The sequence below is a fragment of the Drosophila bipectinata genome, chromosome 4 (genome assembly GCF_030179905.1).
Source record: "Drosophila bipectinata strain 14024-0381.07 chromosome 4, DbipHiC1v2, whole genome shotgun sequence".
Classification (NCBI taxonomy): domain Eukaryota; kingdom Metazoa; phylum Arthropoda; class Insecta; order Diptera; family Drosophilidae; genus Drosophila; species Drosophila bipectinata.
This window is the reverse complement of record NC_091740.1, coordinates 18897234-18915267: the sequence shown is the minus strand read 5'-3', so window position 1 is coordinate 18915267 and position 18034 is coordinate 18897234. Positions and strand designations below refer to the sequence as shown.

General features: G+C 40.4%; 1 protein-coding gene and 1 long non-coding RNA gene across 2 annotated transcripts in view; one reads left to right on the top strand and one right to left on the bottom strand.

Annotated features, from left to right (window-relative positions):
• myo (growth/differentiation factor myoglianin) overlaps positions 1-18034 on the bottom strand; it is a 434902-nt gene that overhangs the window by 115341 nt on the left and 301527 nt on the right. Inside the window, exon 3 of the mRNA XM_043213331.2 lies at positions 15866-16278. Within this exon, the coding sequence (XP_043069266.1) occupies positions 15866-16278 (413 nt within the window). The remainder of the gene's footprint in view (positions 1-15865; positions 16279-18034) is intronic.
• On the top strand, positions 6034-7060 carry LOC138926803 (uncharacterized). Its single transcript, XR_011443471.1, has 3 exons — positions 6034-6170; positions 6236-6473; positions 6958-7060. It is a non-coding gene; the product is annotated as an uncharacterized lncRNA (long non-coding RNA).

Below are 18034 nucleotides of genomic sequence, written 5' to 3'. Positions count from 1 at the left end.
CGCAGGATCTGCAAGCTATTTACTCTGTTCGAAGTCCCGAGTTGCGCCGTTAAAGACTGTTACGGTGCCTAAGCTGGAGTTATCGGGAGCCGAGTTGTTGGCTCGACTTATGTCGGAAGTAGAGCAGTTGAAGGTCTACGTTGGAAAGTATTTTTGCTGGTGCGATTCTGCTGTGGCTCTGTCTTGGATTCGAGAAGAACCCTCTCGGTTTAATGTTTTCGTCGCCAATCGAGTTTCGACCATTCAGAAGCTAACTAGAGAAATGGAGTGGCGGTATGTTCCCACTTCTTTGAACCCAGCAGATATCCTGTCGCGTGGTGCTCTTCCCAATGAATTGGTTGAGAATAAGCTGTGGTCTCATGGTCCTCCGTTTCTCGTTGGATCCCAAGAGACGTGGCCAACCGCGGTCCCATCTGAGAGATCAACCCTGGAGTTGCGTGCAAGGGTCCTGCTCATTCAGTCTCCGTACGTGGATATAACAGCGGTTTCTAAGTACGCTAATTCGTTTCCAGCACTGCAGAGGGTATTCGCTTACGTATACAAGTTTTCTCAACGAATTCACCACAACGGTGTTACGGCTAGCGATATAAAATCTGGAACACAGCTGTTATTGCGGCTAGTGCAACGTGTGCATTTTTGGGAGGAAATAAAGGCTCTTCAAAATGGAAAAGACATAGCGGTATCCAGTGCCCTTGCCTCATCCTCTCCCTTCTTGGACAAATTTGGACTGTTGCGCGTAGACGGCCGGCTAAAAAATTCGTCGTTGGATTTTGATAGTCAGCATCCAATTATACTTCCAAGAAGCCATCCAGTTACGCGGGCTATAATTGTTGACCTCCATGAGCGAAATTTACATACGGGACCTCGCGCACTGTTGGCAATTATTCGGTCCCAATATTGGCCAATTGGGGGGAGAAAAACCGTGACGAAGGCATTACACAAATGCATCCGATGCTTCCGGACTAAGCCTCGGCTGTTGCAGCACATTATGGCTGATCTCCCGGAGGAAAGAGTTAGCGGCTCCCAGGTCTTCGGAGTCACTGGTGTGGATTTTTGTGGACCGTTCTATTATAAGCCGGAAGTGCGTAATAAGGCTCCAGTAAAATGTTACATTAGCATTTTCATTTGTTTTGCTACGAAAGCCGTCCACCTGGAGCTTGTAAGGGATCTGTCCACAATGTCTTTTTTGCAGGCTTTGAAGCGGTTTATATGCACCCGCCGAAGTCCTCAACATATTTGGTCTGACAACGCAACCAACTTTGTTGGAGCCAAAAACGAGCTAAAGGAGCTGCGCCAATTATTTCTAAGCGAAGAGCATCAACGGTCACTGCTGGAGTTTTGCTCTATGGAGTCCATCGAATGGCATTTTATTCCTCCTCGATCTCCGCCTTTCGGTGGTCTGTGGGAAGCGGCTGTTAAAACCGCCAAGCACCATTTTTACCGAGCTGTCGGATCTGCAGTTCTGGGATTCGAGGAGCTGCGAACGCTACTGTGCCATATTGGGGCTGTTATAAATTCACGACCCTTATTGTCTCTTTCAGAAAATCCTGCAGACCTTGATGTTCTGACCCCGGCTCATTTTTTAACTGGTGGTCCGTCAGTCAGCTTTATCGAGCCTGATGTCACAAAGCTGAACTTCAACCGGTTGGACAGCTGGCAGCGCGTGTCTTTCCTGCAGCAGTCTTTCTGGTCCCGATGGAAGGAGGAGTACCTAAGTCTTCTCCAGCAGCGCTCCAAATGGCGCGCCTCTGGTCCTGCCTTGGCCCCGAACGATGTGGTGCTAGTAAAGGACGAGAATCTACCTCCGATGAAATGGCCGCTTGCGAGAATAATGGAGTTAATCCCTGGTCGGGATGGCATCTTTCGAGTGGCGGTGATAAAAACCTCATCTGGAATTACCAAGCGAGCAGTGACTAAGCTGTGCCTTTTGCCCCTTAAAGATGAAGTTGGAGTAGAAGCCCCAACTGGGGGGAGAATGTCGGGTCAAGCAGCAAGCAACTAATTTAAACACAACAATTAATAAGTAACTGATGTTTTGCTGGTCGCAAGCCGACTCTCTTTCGGCCGCTCGGCTTCGCTACTTCGGCGCTTATAGTTAGCGAGCATCCGCTCAGCCTATTCTGCAAGGTTGGCGCCACTCTCGTTCGTCTTCTTACTGCGCTCGCATCCTAAATTGGATTTGAAATATTGTACATAAATCCTAATTTCATATGCGGCCTGAATAAAGTTTTATAACGTTGAAATTAATTAAATTCTGATTTTTTATTTACGGCATCGAAAACTCTCGATGACCAAACAATCATCATCATCAGTTGGATACAATTTCTTGTCTTCAATTGTAGATAGGCAGCTGGGTGGTATATTATAGTTAAAACAGCACATATTGTGTCGACGCAGCCCGTACCTCAAATTTTAAGTAAATTAATTTATAATTTTAAGATACAAATTAAAATATGGACCTTATACTCAGTATAGCGTTTAACGTTTCAACGCTCATGTTATTTCGAATTTTCGTTTTTATTAAATGTACTTGGCTGAATAACCGCTCGACGTCGGCATTCGACCAAGGCAGGACTGCATTTCCAGAGCAACTGAAGCCAATTCCTGAAAACGGCAGTTTCCGCCAGAATCCCGATATTTAAGAACTTCAGCCCAGAACTTAACAGTATCATCGACATTTTCCCACTCTACCATGGTTATGTCGTTGTACAGTCGTTAAATTTTATCTATATTAGGAGTACCAAAATACTCAAGGATTGGAGAGATTTGTTTCTTTTTGATTTTTAAAATATTTTCAACAGAGAATGCATCAAAAAGTAAACAAAAAAAAAAAAAGCTGCGTAAATTTGCTCAAAAAGCCAGAATTCCCGCTGCCCGCTGTTTTCATATTTTTCCCGCAATCACGCTTCAAAAAAACCCAGATCTGACGGGAAAAAAGCGGAAATGACACCACTGGTGGGAAGTAAGAAGAGTGCTTTTGGAATGAGCAATGTAGCCGAATGTCTCGAATGGTTTTTAACACACTCTTTGCATTAATTTATTATTTTCTCAGGCCGAAGGACTTAACATTAAATACTATTATTAAATTTGGTATTTAATACTAGATACTAAATATGTTAAAATAAAAAAAAAAAAAAATAAATAAATAAAATTATATTTCCTTTTTGAGCAAAACGCTTTTTTATACGTCTTCAGTTTTTCAGTGATAAGATTTTACCGACAGATTGTAGGAGTTATGTTTGTAAAATTAGAACTGAAACTTAAAGTTTAATGAAATAATCATAGCAGCCACTCCAATAGGTAGTGAGTGCCAGCTATGCATGAGCATCCGGACAGAGGCTGTGTCAGCAATTTCGCCGGAGCGAGCTTTCGGACGATCGTTCAGAATAGTCGATCGGTCATTGCCGTCGCCCGTTTAAATTAGTACTATATAGTGGAAAGCTCTTCTTCTGCAAGGGTAAAAATGCGAGTGTAATAAACGTTTCTGTAGCCGTTAGGATACAACATAAAATTTTCAACATTTTTGATTTTCTTCCGAGCAAAGTTCGAAAGAAATGTAAGTATAATATTCCTGTGAGCACAAGCTTTTATGGTTTGAGCAATTACAAAAAAAAATAGCTCTGTGAGGATAGGGTTGGGCACCCATTAGATATAGCATATATAGATACATATATATAAAAAACAAAACCGTATTGTCAACTAAGCCGTTGAGGTTACATTGTTGGACTCTTTTTAAAAAGTGTCTTGATTTATTTTTGGAGTCAGGTTTTTCTAATGCTCCTATCAAAAATGGGTTAATGGGAAGAAATGCTCCTAATACCTGCGGAATGAGTTCCACATAATAAAACATCATTCTTATTAAAAATGGGGTAAGTCTGGAACCATTACTTTTCATACTGTTCTTTAATGATTTACGACTTGCATTAGCTACCTCACTGGTAGTTATGTAATCTGATGACGTAAAGCTTTGCCTTTAGATTGTGCGATTCTTCACGGAATCGTCACGTTACATTGCTGCACTTTCGACCGGCGCCCTCAATCCCTTTCTCGCCCTTCAATCGATCGGCGCCCTGCACTCGCCGTCTTAATCGGGACCGTCTCTCTCGTTGCCGCACCTCAGAATCTATGTGACGCGTTGAGCCACGCTCGCATTCATTCGCCATCCCCTCAGATTCTGTATCGTTCGGGACAGATTTTTTACCGTCGCTTGTATATAAAATAAACATAAATAATTAAAATATTGGGCTTATTCTTGGAAGGGAATTTTTAAAACATTATTTTCCAGTTACGAAAAATGCTCGGTAACTTAACAGTTTCATTTTTGTACACATCTTTTTAAAGGGTAATGTAGATAGCCAGCATCTACTAACATGCTCAAAATTTGAAGTTCCTATTAAAAAGACTAAAAACCTATACAACAGTGTTCTGTTATCCTTAGCAGGCTTCCTTTAGGGTATTATGCTCGGACTACAACGGTCTCAATTTTCTTAAGTGAATTTCATCCACTAATGAACTCTTTAAGCCCTTGACCTTGAATCCAGTCATTGACACCATCACAAATATAGCAACAATAGTGGTGACCAGACATAAGCTGAGTGGGTATAAGCTTATCTTTGAAGAAAGCGATTGGAGAAGGAACCAATCCAGTTTCTGCAAAAAAAAAACGGCAGAAATAGTGGTAAGAATCAGAAAAAGAAGTGCAGAGCTATACTTAGAATATAATTTTAATACGTTTAAATTATGCGATTACGTTTATTCTCTCGTCTTAAAATAACTGGCAACCGCGCCAGCTTAAGGACTACTCTCCTAAACTCTGCTCCTACGCTAGTCGTGACAACGAAGAGTCTGCCCTTTTGTCCGTGCTGGCGTGCGTTGCGACCATTTTTCAAGTGAGCCACTGTTGTAGAGGCTGACGATCTCCTCACGAATTCTATCTAAGGGTAAATCTCCCACTGGTTGAGTCATCAGACGAGTAAGTCATCAGTAACTTATCGCGAGTTTGAAAACCACTTGCTCAATTCGACCCCAGTGTTTTAAAGAACCTAAGTTACTTCAGACTTAATTTTTTTTTGCTGCTCAATGCAACCAGCACCCGTTAATATATTGTCGACGTAAAAGTCAGACCGAAAAAGTGTTTATAACTCCTTCTGGATTGCAGGACAAACCATCAATAAGTCGTTTGTGCTTCTGTGTATATGTCTAACAAGACGCGTCAAAAACGACTCGTAGTTTGATCGATGTGCGTTTGAGGCCGTAAGACACACTGATGGGGTATGACATAGCAGTGCTTTTAAGGGAAATATGACCGAAGGATTCGTATTCTTCCATATATTCTTAATATCAGGCATGCTCCGGTTTTCACTTTCGGTTTTCGTTTTCGTTTTGAAAACGTTGTCGTTCTTTTAAGATCTCTAGAAGATCAATTAGGCTTGTAATTATTTTTAAAACAAGTAATTTCTGACCCCACCTCAAATTTGGAAATCAAATTTTGCCGTCGGCAACAACAATTTTCGTTGTGGTGAGCGACCGATAAGTCCGACACCATGGGTTATCGCCTAAGCTGCCATACTTTTGATAGAATGAAAAAGCAAGTTAAAAATACTTTTATAATCAAACGGATGGCGATAAATTTGTTAAAATTGGGTAAAATATGTTTTTTTTAAATTAATTAATTTAATTTAATTAGTTATGTGCTAAAAGTGTATAAAAAAAATTGTTGAAAACACCGGAATGAAATGAAAATGAAATCCATTGAAAAGGTGGCATCCCCTTAACTTGGCTTTTCTGGCTTTACCCCTTAATTCTTTTGGCTTCGAAAGATGCAATTGAAAATAAAAAAGGCATTTTTTCGCGTTGTTTGCTGCTGACCAAACTTCAAATCAGATGTTTTGGCAGCAAGAAATGATGAGAAATGAAACGTTTCGATAGCAAAATGATAACTAAAAACTTGTGAAAACCGGAGCACCTAAAAACGAAAATCTCGGTTTTGGTCCCAAAACGAAAACGAAAACCGAAAGTGAAAACCGGAGCATGCCTGTATATATTGTTTTTCAATAGGATCTCGGGATGGCTTGTTTTATTTGGCCAACGGACAACCGTTCGAAAAAGTGATCCAGCTCCAGTTAACACGTCAATCTGCTGAGGTTCATAAACAAATGGGTCTGCTAAAGGTAAGTTCTTTGGACCGAACGGAAACTCATTACCATTAATTGATTTTTCTTAACCTTTGAATCAGCTTGAGCAATTCCAAGAGTATCCAAACAATTTGATACACGATGCCTGCCTACGGATCTGTAAGCGTTGAACAAGATCTTCAGTAATGAAGTTCATTTCAGTTCAGTTCCCTGCATGCAATATGAGCGTTTTCGGAGCGTTTTTTGAACCTTTCTTTTGGCTAAAAACACCCATAAAGTGTTCCGAAAAGATACCGGAAAGAGCGTTTTTCCCCTTGAAAATGGTCCGTCATAAGGATGGTAATTTGAGAGTCCGATAAGTGTCCTTTTTTGACTCCTAAAAAGGTGCTTTCACCCTCCGAATGAAGCAGTGAAAGCCCTCATAAAACGCACATAAAAGTAGCCTTTCCAGACACCTAAATCACCCCTTAAAAATACTTTTAGGAGCGTTTTAAACAGCACAAAAAGATACTTTTAGGTGCGTTTTAAACAGCACAAAAAGATACTTTTAGGTGCGTTTTTCAGGCACTTAAATCTCCCCAAAAAGTTACTTTTTTTACTCATTTGGATTTCATTTTTATTCATTTACTTATTTATTATTTAAATTGTAAAAATTAAACATTATAGTATTCAATATAAACTTAAACATCAAACATACTTTATAAATTTTTTCGATTATATTAATTTTTGTTTCATTTTCAGTTGTTTATCTTATTTTTATACAAAATTTACTAGTTATTTACTTTATTTACTGACTTATTATAATATTTAACTCTATCCGAAGCATTCTGGAACCACTTGCCGCATATTGTTGGAAATATTTTATCATCGACCGAAAATTTTTGATTGAAACCTCCTGGAATAAAAGAAAAACAAATATTAATTAAAATGGTTAATGAAAGGTATTTAAAATACAATAATTACCTTTAATTGTTGCTGTTAATGTCATATTAAAAGAAACTGCCCAGCTCGATAATTCACGGAAAGATTTTTTATTACACTCATTATAACCGTCGCTAGTTAAATAGTCATCATCACTTTCTATAGAATTTTGGTTAATGTAATTATCTGGATGTTTGTTAATGTTTATTATGTTTATATGTTTATTTCCTTCGCTGAGCATCACTGACGGTGGAGACTCACTGCGGCGTCGCTTAGCTCTAAGAGCATTAATTATTTTTTTCGACTCATTTCGGCTTGATCATCGATCACTCATTTTTATTATTTATATGTCAATATATTTATATATTTATAAAGATATTTTTTTAGAATTTCAATTTAACTTGCACTTTACGTGTTAAACCGTCCGACTTTCAGTTTCGTAATGAGCAAACTGAAAATTTTCTAGCATTTTCTTGTCGCAAGAATCTGCAGTCCGTTATTCTAATCGAGCCCTTTACTTTGTGTTTACTTTCCATTATCTCCCAAAACGCACCGAAATCGCTCTAAAATATGTGTTAACTCAAAAAACGATCCTAAATCGCTCTGAAATATGTGTTTACTCCGAAAACGCTCCTAAATCGCTCTGAAATATGTGTTTACTCCAAAAACGCTTCGAAGCAGGTCTTTTCAGACACCTAATTTGGAGCGCTCCTAACTTTGCATGCTGGGTTATCGTAAACTCTTTTTAGACTACCGATTGTCAAAATTTTTTTTTTTTTTTGTAATAGCAGGGTAATGTTTATTTAAAACTGTCCATTAGGGACAACCATTAAATTTTATCACGTAAACTTCACGTATAGATATTTTTAAAAATTAATATGGTAGAAAAAAAAAATTAGAGTAGTAAGGGATAGGATACATAGGATACATACTGACATAGGATACTTTTCATCCCGTTCGACAACGGGAATTATACTCCCCCGAAATGGCTGCTTTTATAGTAATGAATAACAATAAGTAGGCTGAGAGCGTAACGTATTGTACATTTATGTGTGTGTCATATGCCCCTGAAATAGGGGTCCGCCGATTACTTATCTACAGTCACCAATGCCAAGAAAACGCAATTGGGCCAATTTTAGTCATCAAACAGTCCATTCTAGAGCTGCGCGAGATAGAAGAATGCGAGATCAGGAGAACAAATTTATAAAGGTAATGAAAAGGCGCGTGTAAGCAAGGCGCAGTTACGTGAATCACAATCGAAAGATGCACGAGATGAACATAATCAACAAAGACCACTTTTCAAAGAAGAGAAGCGCACAGATTAATAGTTAGAAGAAGAATTAACTAACAACGGCAACAGGTTTATCGAGGATTCACATCTGGGCAATTTCTTCGACTAGCATTCCAGTAAGAGCCTGTTGAAAATTCTGCTTATTCCAAAGTGATTATTGTGAACATTCAAAGTGAAAGTTCCAAAGTGAACATTCCTTATTTCGCTTCTTCCTGCCGAGTTGGCCATTGCATCTTCTGGCGTTGCAGCAACCTTATTAGATGGAGGCATAACAGCTCATTCAGCACTTAAGCTGTCATTGAACATTCAAAATAATCCAGATGCAGTGTGCAGCATAAAAACAATCGTCTATGGGCATAGTGCCCATATTTTGGATGAATGCACTATAGGACGTAAAAATTCGCTTGGGGAATTGGATTGGTCATTAGGGATATAAGGAACAATGATAAACTATTTTACGGCCCTTTGTTACTCCTTTCAGGTGTTCACGGTTAATGTACGCTGATGAATTCAATGCTTGCTTAAAATCATCGCAACTGTGGCGTAATGTTGAAAAAGAACTGACCAAGAATATGCGCGATCAAATGCTTCAGGATCCATCCTTTCTCTAAACAACTGTTAGATATTGGCGAGGGGAATTTTGCTGTACGTGAAAATACTGGATGTACTTGAAATACTGAAAAACATTTATTAACCAAAATAAATGAAGAAAAAACAGCTAGCCCTTATAAAAAACAAAAAAGGGCAAAACAACGTTTGACGGGGTCGCTAGTATTATATATAATATTTTGAGGGTATTATAATTTTGGCCAAAAGTGTGCAACGCAGTTAGGGAGACATCTGCCACCCTGTAAAGTATATATATTATTGATCTGGAACACATCCCGAAAATTTAATTTTTAAGTGCTGGCATATTTATAAAATGGCATATTTATTTTAATCCTTAAATAACCAACTTATTAAATGTAAATAACTAATTTTAGCAACAAACCCTTGTATTAATAAATCACCTGTCATCATCAGAATTTAGAGAATGAAATCATCATCATTAATTGAATGAAAATTGAAAAAAATGAAGAAAATATCGGCAGATAATGAAAACAGAACTGTGACTATGATTAATCAAGGTTTATCCATGCGTGCTATTGCATCCATCCTAAGCTTCCACGGAATTCCAAAAAATGTAAGTCGTGGACTCGTGGAATGGAGTCGTGGAATGGAGTCGTGGAATGTAATTCCAAAAAAGAAGGACTCTTCAAAAAATGGCAGCAAGGCAATTCTTTTCCCATAAAGAAGAAGAAACCATCAGTTTTAAATAAATATGCAAAGGCTTCAACCAAGTTTGCACGGAAGCATAAAAATTGGACCACAGAAGAGTGGAAACGCGTGATTTGGCACGACGAATCCAAATGCAACCGGATGCAATCAGACTGGAAAGAATATGGCTGGTTTAAACCAGAAGAAAGGCTTAAGGGGTTATATACAGTTGTGATAGATAAAAAAATCGATTTTTTTAATTGCATATTCTATACACTTTTGGGAATACTCTCACAAAAATTCCGAAAATAGAACCGAAGTTGTAGCTATTAAAACTTTAAACGGGGTGGACACGATTGCTAAAAAACTATTGATCATCACCAAATTTTGACCCCTTATTTATTATGATATTAGCTAGTCCGTGAACGAGAGATTTTCATTTTTTTTTTTAAACTCCTTTTTTGAAGCATAAAAATCAAAAATCTTATACCTTGAAAAAGTACACTTTTTGTTAAAACCGTCGCCATTTTTTTATTATTAAAAATTTTTAAAAATCCCTCGTTCACGGACTAGACAATACAATATACTCACTAAATTTTTTTGAATTTTGGATTTCAGATGAACCGTTTTTGGGATATCATGTCCACTGCAAGACATAATCGAAAAAAGATGATCCGGGAATTCGGCTATAACATTTTTATTATGTAATATTTTTTATGAAAAAATTTAATTAAATACCCAGAAACATGTACTAAACAACGTCGGTAAAACTTTTTTTTATAAATATTTTCTATGGTGTCAAAAAAAAATCGATAAAATTCCATTTTTTAGCGCGGTACAACTGTATATAACCCCTTAATAGATCCCATACTAAAAAAACGGTTCATGGTGAAAATAATAATGGGGAAATATAATAGTTTGGGGGTTGACGCCAATTTAAGTCCCGGGAGTTGCCTCTAACAATTGGCACTTCACCAATACAAGAAAGTACCATATCTTGTAGTGTAACCAACAATGCGCGTTGATGTGTGTGTGTGTTTTATTCTGTTGGGGAAATATAACTTAGATTTTCCAGATGAGAAAATACTGCCAAAATTGTAATAGAACGTCTAAAAAATTAAAATTTTACATTTATGGATTGGCTTTCACAAAATCCTAACCCCAATCCAATAGAAAATTCATGGGAAGTTATGATTGTCATGCGAAGAATATTGTAAGAAAATTACAAGAGGCATTATTAAAGAACAAGAACGAAAAACTAACTTCGGGCGGAGCCGAAGTTAATATACCCTTGCAGTTACAACCGGATATATATCGCAAAATCGAATATAGTTGGCCGATAATTATTTAGAATATCATAATATAACTGTTTGTAGGGGGTTGCTGGTTCCGCAAAAGACTCCAGAAATGGGGATGAAATGAAAAGTCGGGGGCGTCTTCAATAATTTACAAAAGAAGCGCGTTCAGCTTTATTGGCTGCGTACATCGAATTAAAACTTAACTTAGAAAAGAAACAAGGCAAAAGTAATAGAAAAAATACGATCGACGACGGCCGACGAAGGAGCGAGAGCGCAAAGAGGGGCGAGCGCGGATGCGCTCTTCAGCGCGGGTGCGCTCTTCAGGCTGGTGCGCTCTTCAGCGCGGGTGCGCTCTTAAAGTTGCGGCACAACGGCCCCTCACGTAAACATCCTCCCCCCCTTGCAATCGCTCGGGTTGCAACAGATCCCTCGTCGCTAGCTATGCGTCACTGCAGCTAAAGGGGCGTACACGGGTCGATGAAGGCCCCCGTGTCGAAGATCCGGGTCCCGGTGTTGTCGCTGTTCCGGTTCAGCAGCGACGATAGGGTGGGCGCGTCCTGCGAGGGCCCTTGAGGAGAGGCGGAAAATTGCCTAGGCGCGGATGACGCGGGCGGACGAGCGGTGGACGGCACCTTATGGGTGGCGGACGAATGCAGTGGAGCACTTGACGGCTGCCGGCCAGTGGCGGAAGAATGCCGAGGAGTTATCGAAGAGTGCCGGGAAGTCGGCGGCCGTGGATCGGTTTGGGGAATGCCGGAAAATGGCGGACGCAGGGCGAGAAGCACCCGAACCGCGCCGGGAGTTGGCGGATGACGGCCGACGAGAGAGCGAGACACCCCGTGTACTGTCTCCCGCGGGCGGTGACCGGTGCTCCTTGGTCACGGGGTGCAGCAGCGTGTGGTGATCCTGACCACACGTCTTACAGCCGTCCCCACGCCGACAGGATCCGTCGGAGTGCTCGTGGGCCAGGAAGCTCGAGCAATAGCGGTTCACGAGAACCGCTCGGAGCCGCTCCTCGGCACTAAGGCGTTGGAAGCGCCGACACTTCTTCAATGGATGGATCCCATTGCAGACTCCAGTGAGTCACCGAGGCTGCGGGCAACTCGTGCGGAAAAAACAGACACGCTGCGGGGGTTAGCTGGAGAGAATGGGCCTGTCAGCACCCATCCAAAAATGGTCTCCTGACCGAGAAGCGACCCGCAGATGTTAGCCTTGGAATTACCGAGGAGAATGGACGGAAGAATGTCAGCTCCTAATAACACATCGATTTGGGAGCTCTCAAAGAAGTTGGGGTCCGCCAGGGGAATGTCGGGGAGGCCCTTGAGAAGATCTCGCGAAAACGGATATGATGGCAGATTTCCTGCCAACTGCGGAAGAACGTAAGCCGCAGTCTCTAATTGTAGCCCGGGTCTAGACGGCGACCGAATGGAGAAATGGCACAATTTAGTAGACTGCGCGGAAATGGTCTGATTGAGGCCGGAAACTTGGGCTTGAATCGTCTTGAAGGGAGGCTTGACGAGGTTGAACAGTTGTTCCGTTATGAAAGTCGCTTCGGAGCCTGAGTCTATCAGTGCTCGTGCCTGGACGGTGCACCCCAAATGGCACACGTTGATAAGGGCCTTGCCCAGTAGGACGGCTCCTGACCCGGAAGCGAAACACACCTGCACATTCGACTGATCCTCTGAGCCGTTTGTTGACGTAGGCGGACTTGGAGCGGTAAGCTGCGTAGGCGGACTTGGAGCGGTTGCGAATGGATTGCCGCGCTGCAAGAAGGTGTGGTGTCTGCTGTGGCATGTGAAGCAGGTATGGGCGCTCGGGCAGTCTCGTTGCTGGTGGCCTCGGGCAAAACAGTGTAAACATAACTGCTTCCTCCTTATGTAGTCAGAGCGCCCATTTACATCCATTTCTAGGAAACGCGGACATAAGCGAATGGGGTGGTCCTCCCTCGAACAGAGATCGCAGCCCTTTTGGCCCGGAACCACTCGAGTCTCGTAGGAAGTGAGCCTCCTAGCAGGGGCAGAAGGAAGTCCCGACCTTGGCGGAAATTGCACGGAGGCACTAGGCCTGACGTCGTCGATGGCCTCCAGAGTGCGATGGCTCTCTGTCAGGAAGTTATCTAATTCCTTCCATGTTGGAATTTCGGCCTTGTTATGAACGGATTGCTCCCACATGGAAAGTGTGACTTTGGGGAGCTTTGACGAAATTATAAATACAAGGAGACAGTCCCAAGCCTCAACATTAACGGAGGACATTTCTAGGACTGTCAGACAACTCTGAATGGTAGCTTGCAGCTCTTTCAGCGCGACCCCGGACTCTTGAGAAATAGCCTGGATGTTGAAAAGGAATTTCAACTGGCTGTTGACCAATAGCCGCCGGTTCTCAAAGCGGTCTGTGAGGCTTTGCCATGCGGCGACAAATCCCTCATGGGTAAGCGGAGCCTTGGAAACAATGGCGTGGGCGTCACCACTTGTTTTGGACAGTAAGTGGAACAACCTCTCTACCGGGGTGAGCCGCGAGTTTTGGATGTAAATGGCCGTAAACAAGTCTCTGAAGGTGGGCCACCGAAGATAATCACCCGCGAAGACCTCGGTATCCACCGGAGGTAACCGGCAGCCTGTAGGCGCGGGCGTGTGGACATTGACGGGAGCCTGAGTGGATTGGGAGGCAATTTTCTCCCGAAGCTGGGCAATACATCTCGAATAGACGGACTAACAGTAGCTGTACTTCGCTTCCAGCACTGTCGAGGCGGCCGCATTGTCGTCGGACACGGCTAGCAAATCGGAGCAGCTCTCATAGCTCTTCTCCACCTTCTCCCATAGTGCCCGAATTTGGTCCCGATGAACTTCGCACATGATTTGGGAGCCTATTTCCGTTTCTGGGGCGCCCGGAGTACTTATGTTAGCCTCAAATTGGATAATTCGATCTGTTGTGGCGATGAACTTTTTCAACGCCACTTCTACCGCACTTGGAGCCATTTTTGCAACGGAGTGAGTCTGCCTCTGTGAAGGACCGGGGGTTGTATTGACGGATTCGTCACTCCTTGCCCTTGGACTGGCACTGGTAGCCTTAGGCTTCAAAAGCTGGGCAGAGATGCGGATTGAGATCTGTCCAAACGGATGGCTGGGATCGAACGCGACTTTTTGTCGTCTCCCGTGGGCATTCTCAGAGTCCAATTCGCTGGTCAGCGCTTGTCGACTGACTTGCGCAACAGGTGCCTCGTACGAAGTGGTGGCCGGTCGCACTAATGTGATGAGAACGGTGAGATCGCGGATGAAAGGCAATTAAAAGCAGCGAGTGCGAACTAGTGGCGCCAATGTGGAAAGGAAAGTCGTTTGCGGCACAATTCGAATGTGGAAAGAAAAACTTCAGGCACCAGAAAAAACCCAAAAGAAGACGAGGTTTGCTCGGATTGTAGGCGGATGTTGCCAGATGCGGAGTAGAAGCAGCGTTAGGAAAATGACGAAACGGAAAATGGACAAGGACCGGAAAATTCGTGATCGTTCGGAAAAATAATTGATGACTGTCTATATATGAATGTATATTTCGACCAGTATGGCTCGTACGTAAATATTTAATTCCTAACTATGTTCGAATTTGCGGAGCCGGAAAGGTGGACTTAACCTTTGCTTGGATTGAACACAGAGAAAAAAAATAAATAATTAATTTTCGCCTAATTGTCGGATTTAATTATTATGGAAACAGACGGGTGGAGTTGAAAATTTCAATTTTTAATCAATGGAGGTTAAGTAACCCGAAGCTGGAACGGTGGAATGGAAACCGCGGCTAGGTTCAGAAAGAAGATCGACAATTAAATTATTTAATTATAATTTTTTTCGATAATTAAATTTTCGACTTTAATTATTGAGTGGCCGGAAAGGTAAATTAAAAAAGCCTGGCTCTTTGCTCGGACGGAAAATACGAATTGAATAAATTTTTGTAGTTGTAATTATAAACTATTTTTTTTTTAATTTGTTTGGTTATATATTTCCTGAAATTGGAGGCAGAAAATATTGAGAAATATATGGGCATGCATGCAAGTAGGGCAAGGGCATGTGGGGCATATGATGGCACAGTGGAACGTCGATAAGTGGACTGAATAGGTTAAATTTTATCGGTTATATATTTCCTGAAATTGGAGGCAGAAAATATATGGACATGCATGCAGGTACGGATATATGTAAGGGCATGTGGGCATATGTTGGCACAATGGAGCTTTGATAAGTGGACTGTATAATTGGAGGAACAGAAAAGTTATGTGGTGTAAAAAATGACACTGATTGAGGAAGTTAAAAAACAAATATTACGACAGCGGCGGACTGTTCGGTGAATTTGGAAATTCCGGAACTAATTCACACCGGTGGCCAATTAAATTATGCCTTCTTTTTGTCACCACACAATTTCACTGTTCACTTGCGAATTTTTCGCGGATTAATTGCACCAAAAAAATATGTATGTGCGTATGTATGTACGCACATATGGATGCACATATGCCTCGACCGTTGGCAATCGAATGGATAACGGAGAGGCCGAAAACGGCGAGGAATATGGGAAGCACACAAAACGGAGACGGATGGAAAAAATTTTCAGAATATTAAGATTATTATAGATTATTAGAAAATCTCAACCTGCCGTTGTGTCGGAAAACTCGGACTTGGAGTTGACACGGAGGGAAAAACAATCTTGCAGCAGTGTGAACGAAATTTAATGTTCGGATCACTGCTGAAGACCGGCAGAGAGATGGAGACGGAAAAATTTACTTATCTTTGTTCATAAGTTTTGAGCTTTAACAACAAAAATAAGATAAATAAACTTTAATAGATATACTTCATGGGTTTAACCTAAGCCTGAACCCTATCCTTCACTATGTTAGTTTGATCAAATTTATAAAACCCACGAAATTAAAGGGCATAATAAAAATATTAATTTATTTCGGTAGTTTTATATTATCTTCAAGCAACTCATACCAAACGATTTTTTGATGCCGTATCAGTGGTCACAATTAATGGGTTCATCCAAGATTTAAGGCCGCTTATTTGCAGTTCCTGAGTCTTAATTGACAAATCATCGCCAAAAAGGGGCTTCACATCTATGTTTACCCATTCTCCCTGGCCCAATGGTATACTTTGGCGAAATTCAAACATCTTCATTTTGTGGGTACAATTTGCCGCTTTTCTTTCAGCACGGTGAATAGAAACAATAATATCTTTGTTCTGCTGATTTTTTATTTCTTCGATAAGTTCCGGCTTTTGTACCCATATCCAGTCCCATCCTCGTACATATATATGAAGAGTTGCGTAGGACAATTCAGAGTAGTCGTTTGCAATTTTAAATCGAAGCACTTCAATTTTAAGATTACTTTCAGTATAATGATGAATTTCTAAAATAGAAAACAGCGAATAAAAAATTAATATATAGTTACACATAATTTAATTATAATAAAAAAGAAAAGCTTACTTCGGGCGGAGTTAAAGTTGATACACCCTTGCAGTTAAAACAGGATTAATATCGGTAACATCCGATATAGTTGGTCGATCCTTATCAGAATATCATAATATAACCAATTTATTACAATAAACAAGAAAAAAAGGTAACTTCGGGCGGATACGAAGTTGATATACACTTGCAGTTAAAATCGGATATAATTGGTCGATCCTTATGAGAATATCCCACATAATTTAACCACTTTATTACAATAAAAAATAAAAAAAAATAAACCACCAAGCTTTTATCTTCAAAGACAGTAAAGTTGGTATTTTTACCAAATACCATTTCCGAAGTCGGATCAACTGACTAAAAATGGAATCTGTACTAAGTTCCAACTTTCTATCTTCAAAAACACGAAATTTGGGTCATTTCCGATCGTTCAGTTATGGCCGATCCCGGCCGTTCCGACTTATATTATGCGTGCAAAGAAAAAAAGGGTGTGTGCACTGCTACAAGCCGATAGCTTTAAAACTGAGGACAGACGGACATGATCATATCAACTCAGGAGGTGATCCTGATCAAGAATATGTATACTTTATGGGGTCGGAGACGTCTCCTTCACTTCGTTACACACTTTTAGACAAAATACCCTCTGCAAGGGTATAAAAAAGTTTGAAGATTCTATCTTCAAAACATCAAAGTTGGTTTTATTCTGATCGTTTAGGTATATGGCAGCTATAAGAATCGGTACAAAGTCCCAAACTTCCAACTTTAAAATGTACTATTTGGCTCTTTTTAGTTCAGTTAATAATAAGTAATAATTTTGATGAAAAGGCAGTTATCCTAAACAAGTAAATAGGGTCGAGGATTTCTCCTCCAATGCGTTACTCATACATGGCCAAAACTATAATACCCTTTGAAAAGGCATTAAAATATCAAATAACAAGAACTTCAAATGATGATGAAAGATGATAATAGATATTAATTTCGATTATTGCAGGTAATACCAGATTTTATGGGACTTTAATATTTTTAAGTTTTAGAAAATGGTACGAAATTTATCATCCCAAAAATTTGATTTTTTGATTAACAATATACTACAATATACAATATACTATAGTACAACAGATATAGTGAAAAATCCCTGTTTCGGGTGAAAAATAAGTTCAAATTACTTTAAAACTTTCATAACCAAAATATAGCTACGGAACTTCAGGTAATTAAATGGTACCCAATAATCACCTTCAAGTCGCCAGAATGTTAAATTAAATTTGTCGGATTAATAACGGTAAAAAATAAGGATGTGGTCGGCCGACCCCTATACAATTTGTCAGATCCGATAAGTCAACATGAGTATAAAATTTTAAACTTAAAATTGTATAAGTATGTACCAATGTTATAGCTGTTCCAATCAATCAGTTATGTATGTGGCAAAGAATATCAGTAGGGAGTAAATAATCGTCTGATTTCATATCCGTGTCGAAAACGGCGTCATATCCGTGTATGCATGTATATCCATATGGCAAAATAATCGTCTGATTTCATATCCGTGTCGAAAACGGTGTCATATCCGTGTATGGATTTCCACCATATGCATGTATATATGGATATACATGCATACATGCATATGGTGGAAATCCATAATTAAATATACTATACATTCATACATATATACCATATTCCCATACAAAAAATACATACTGACCTTT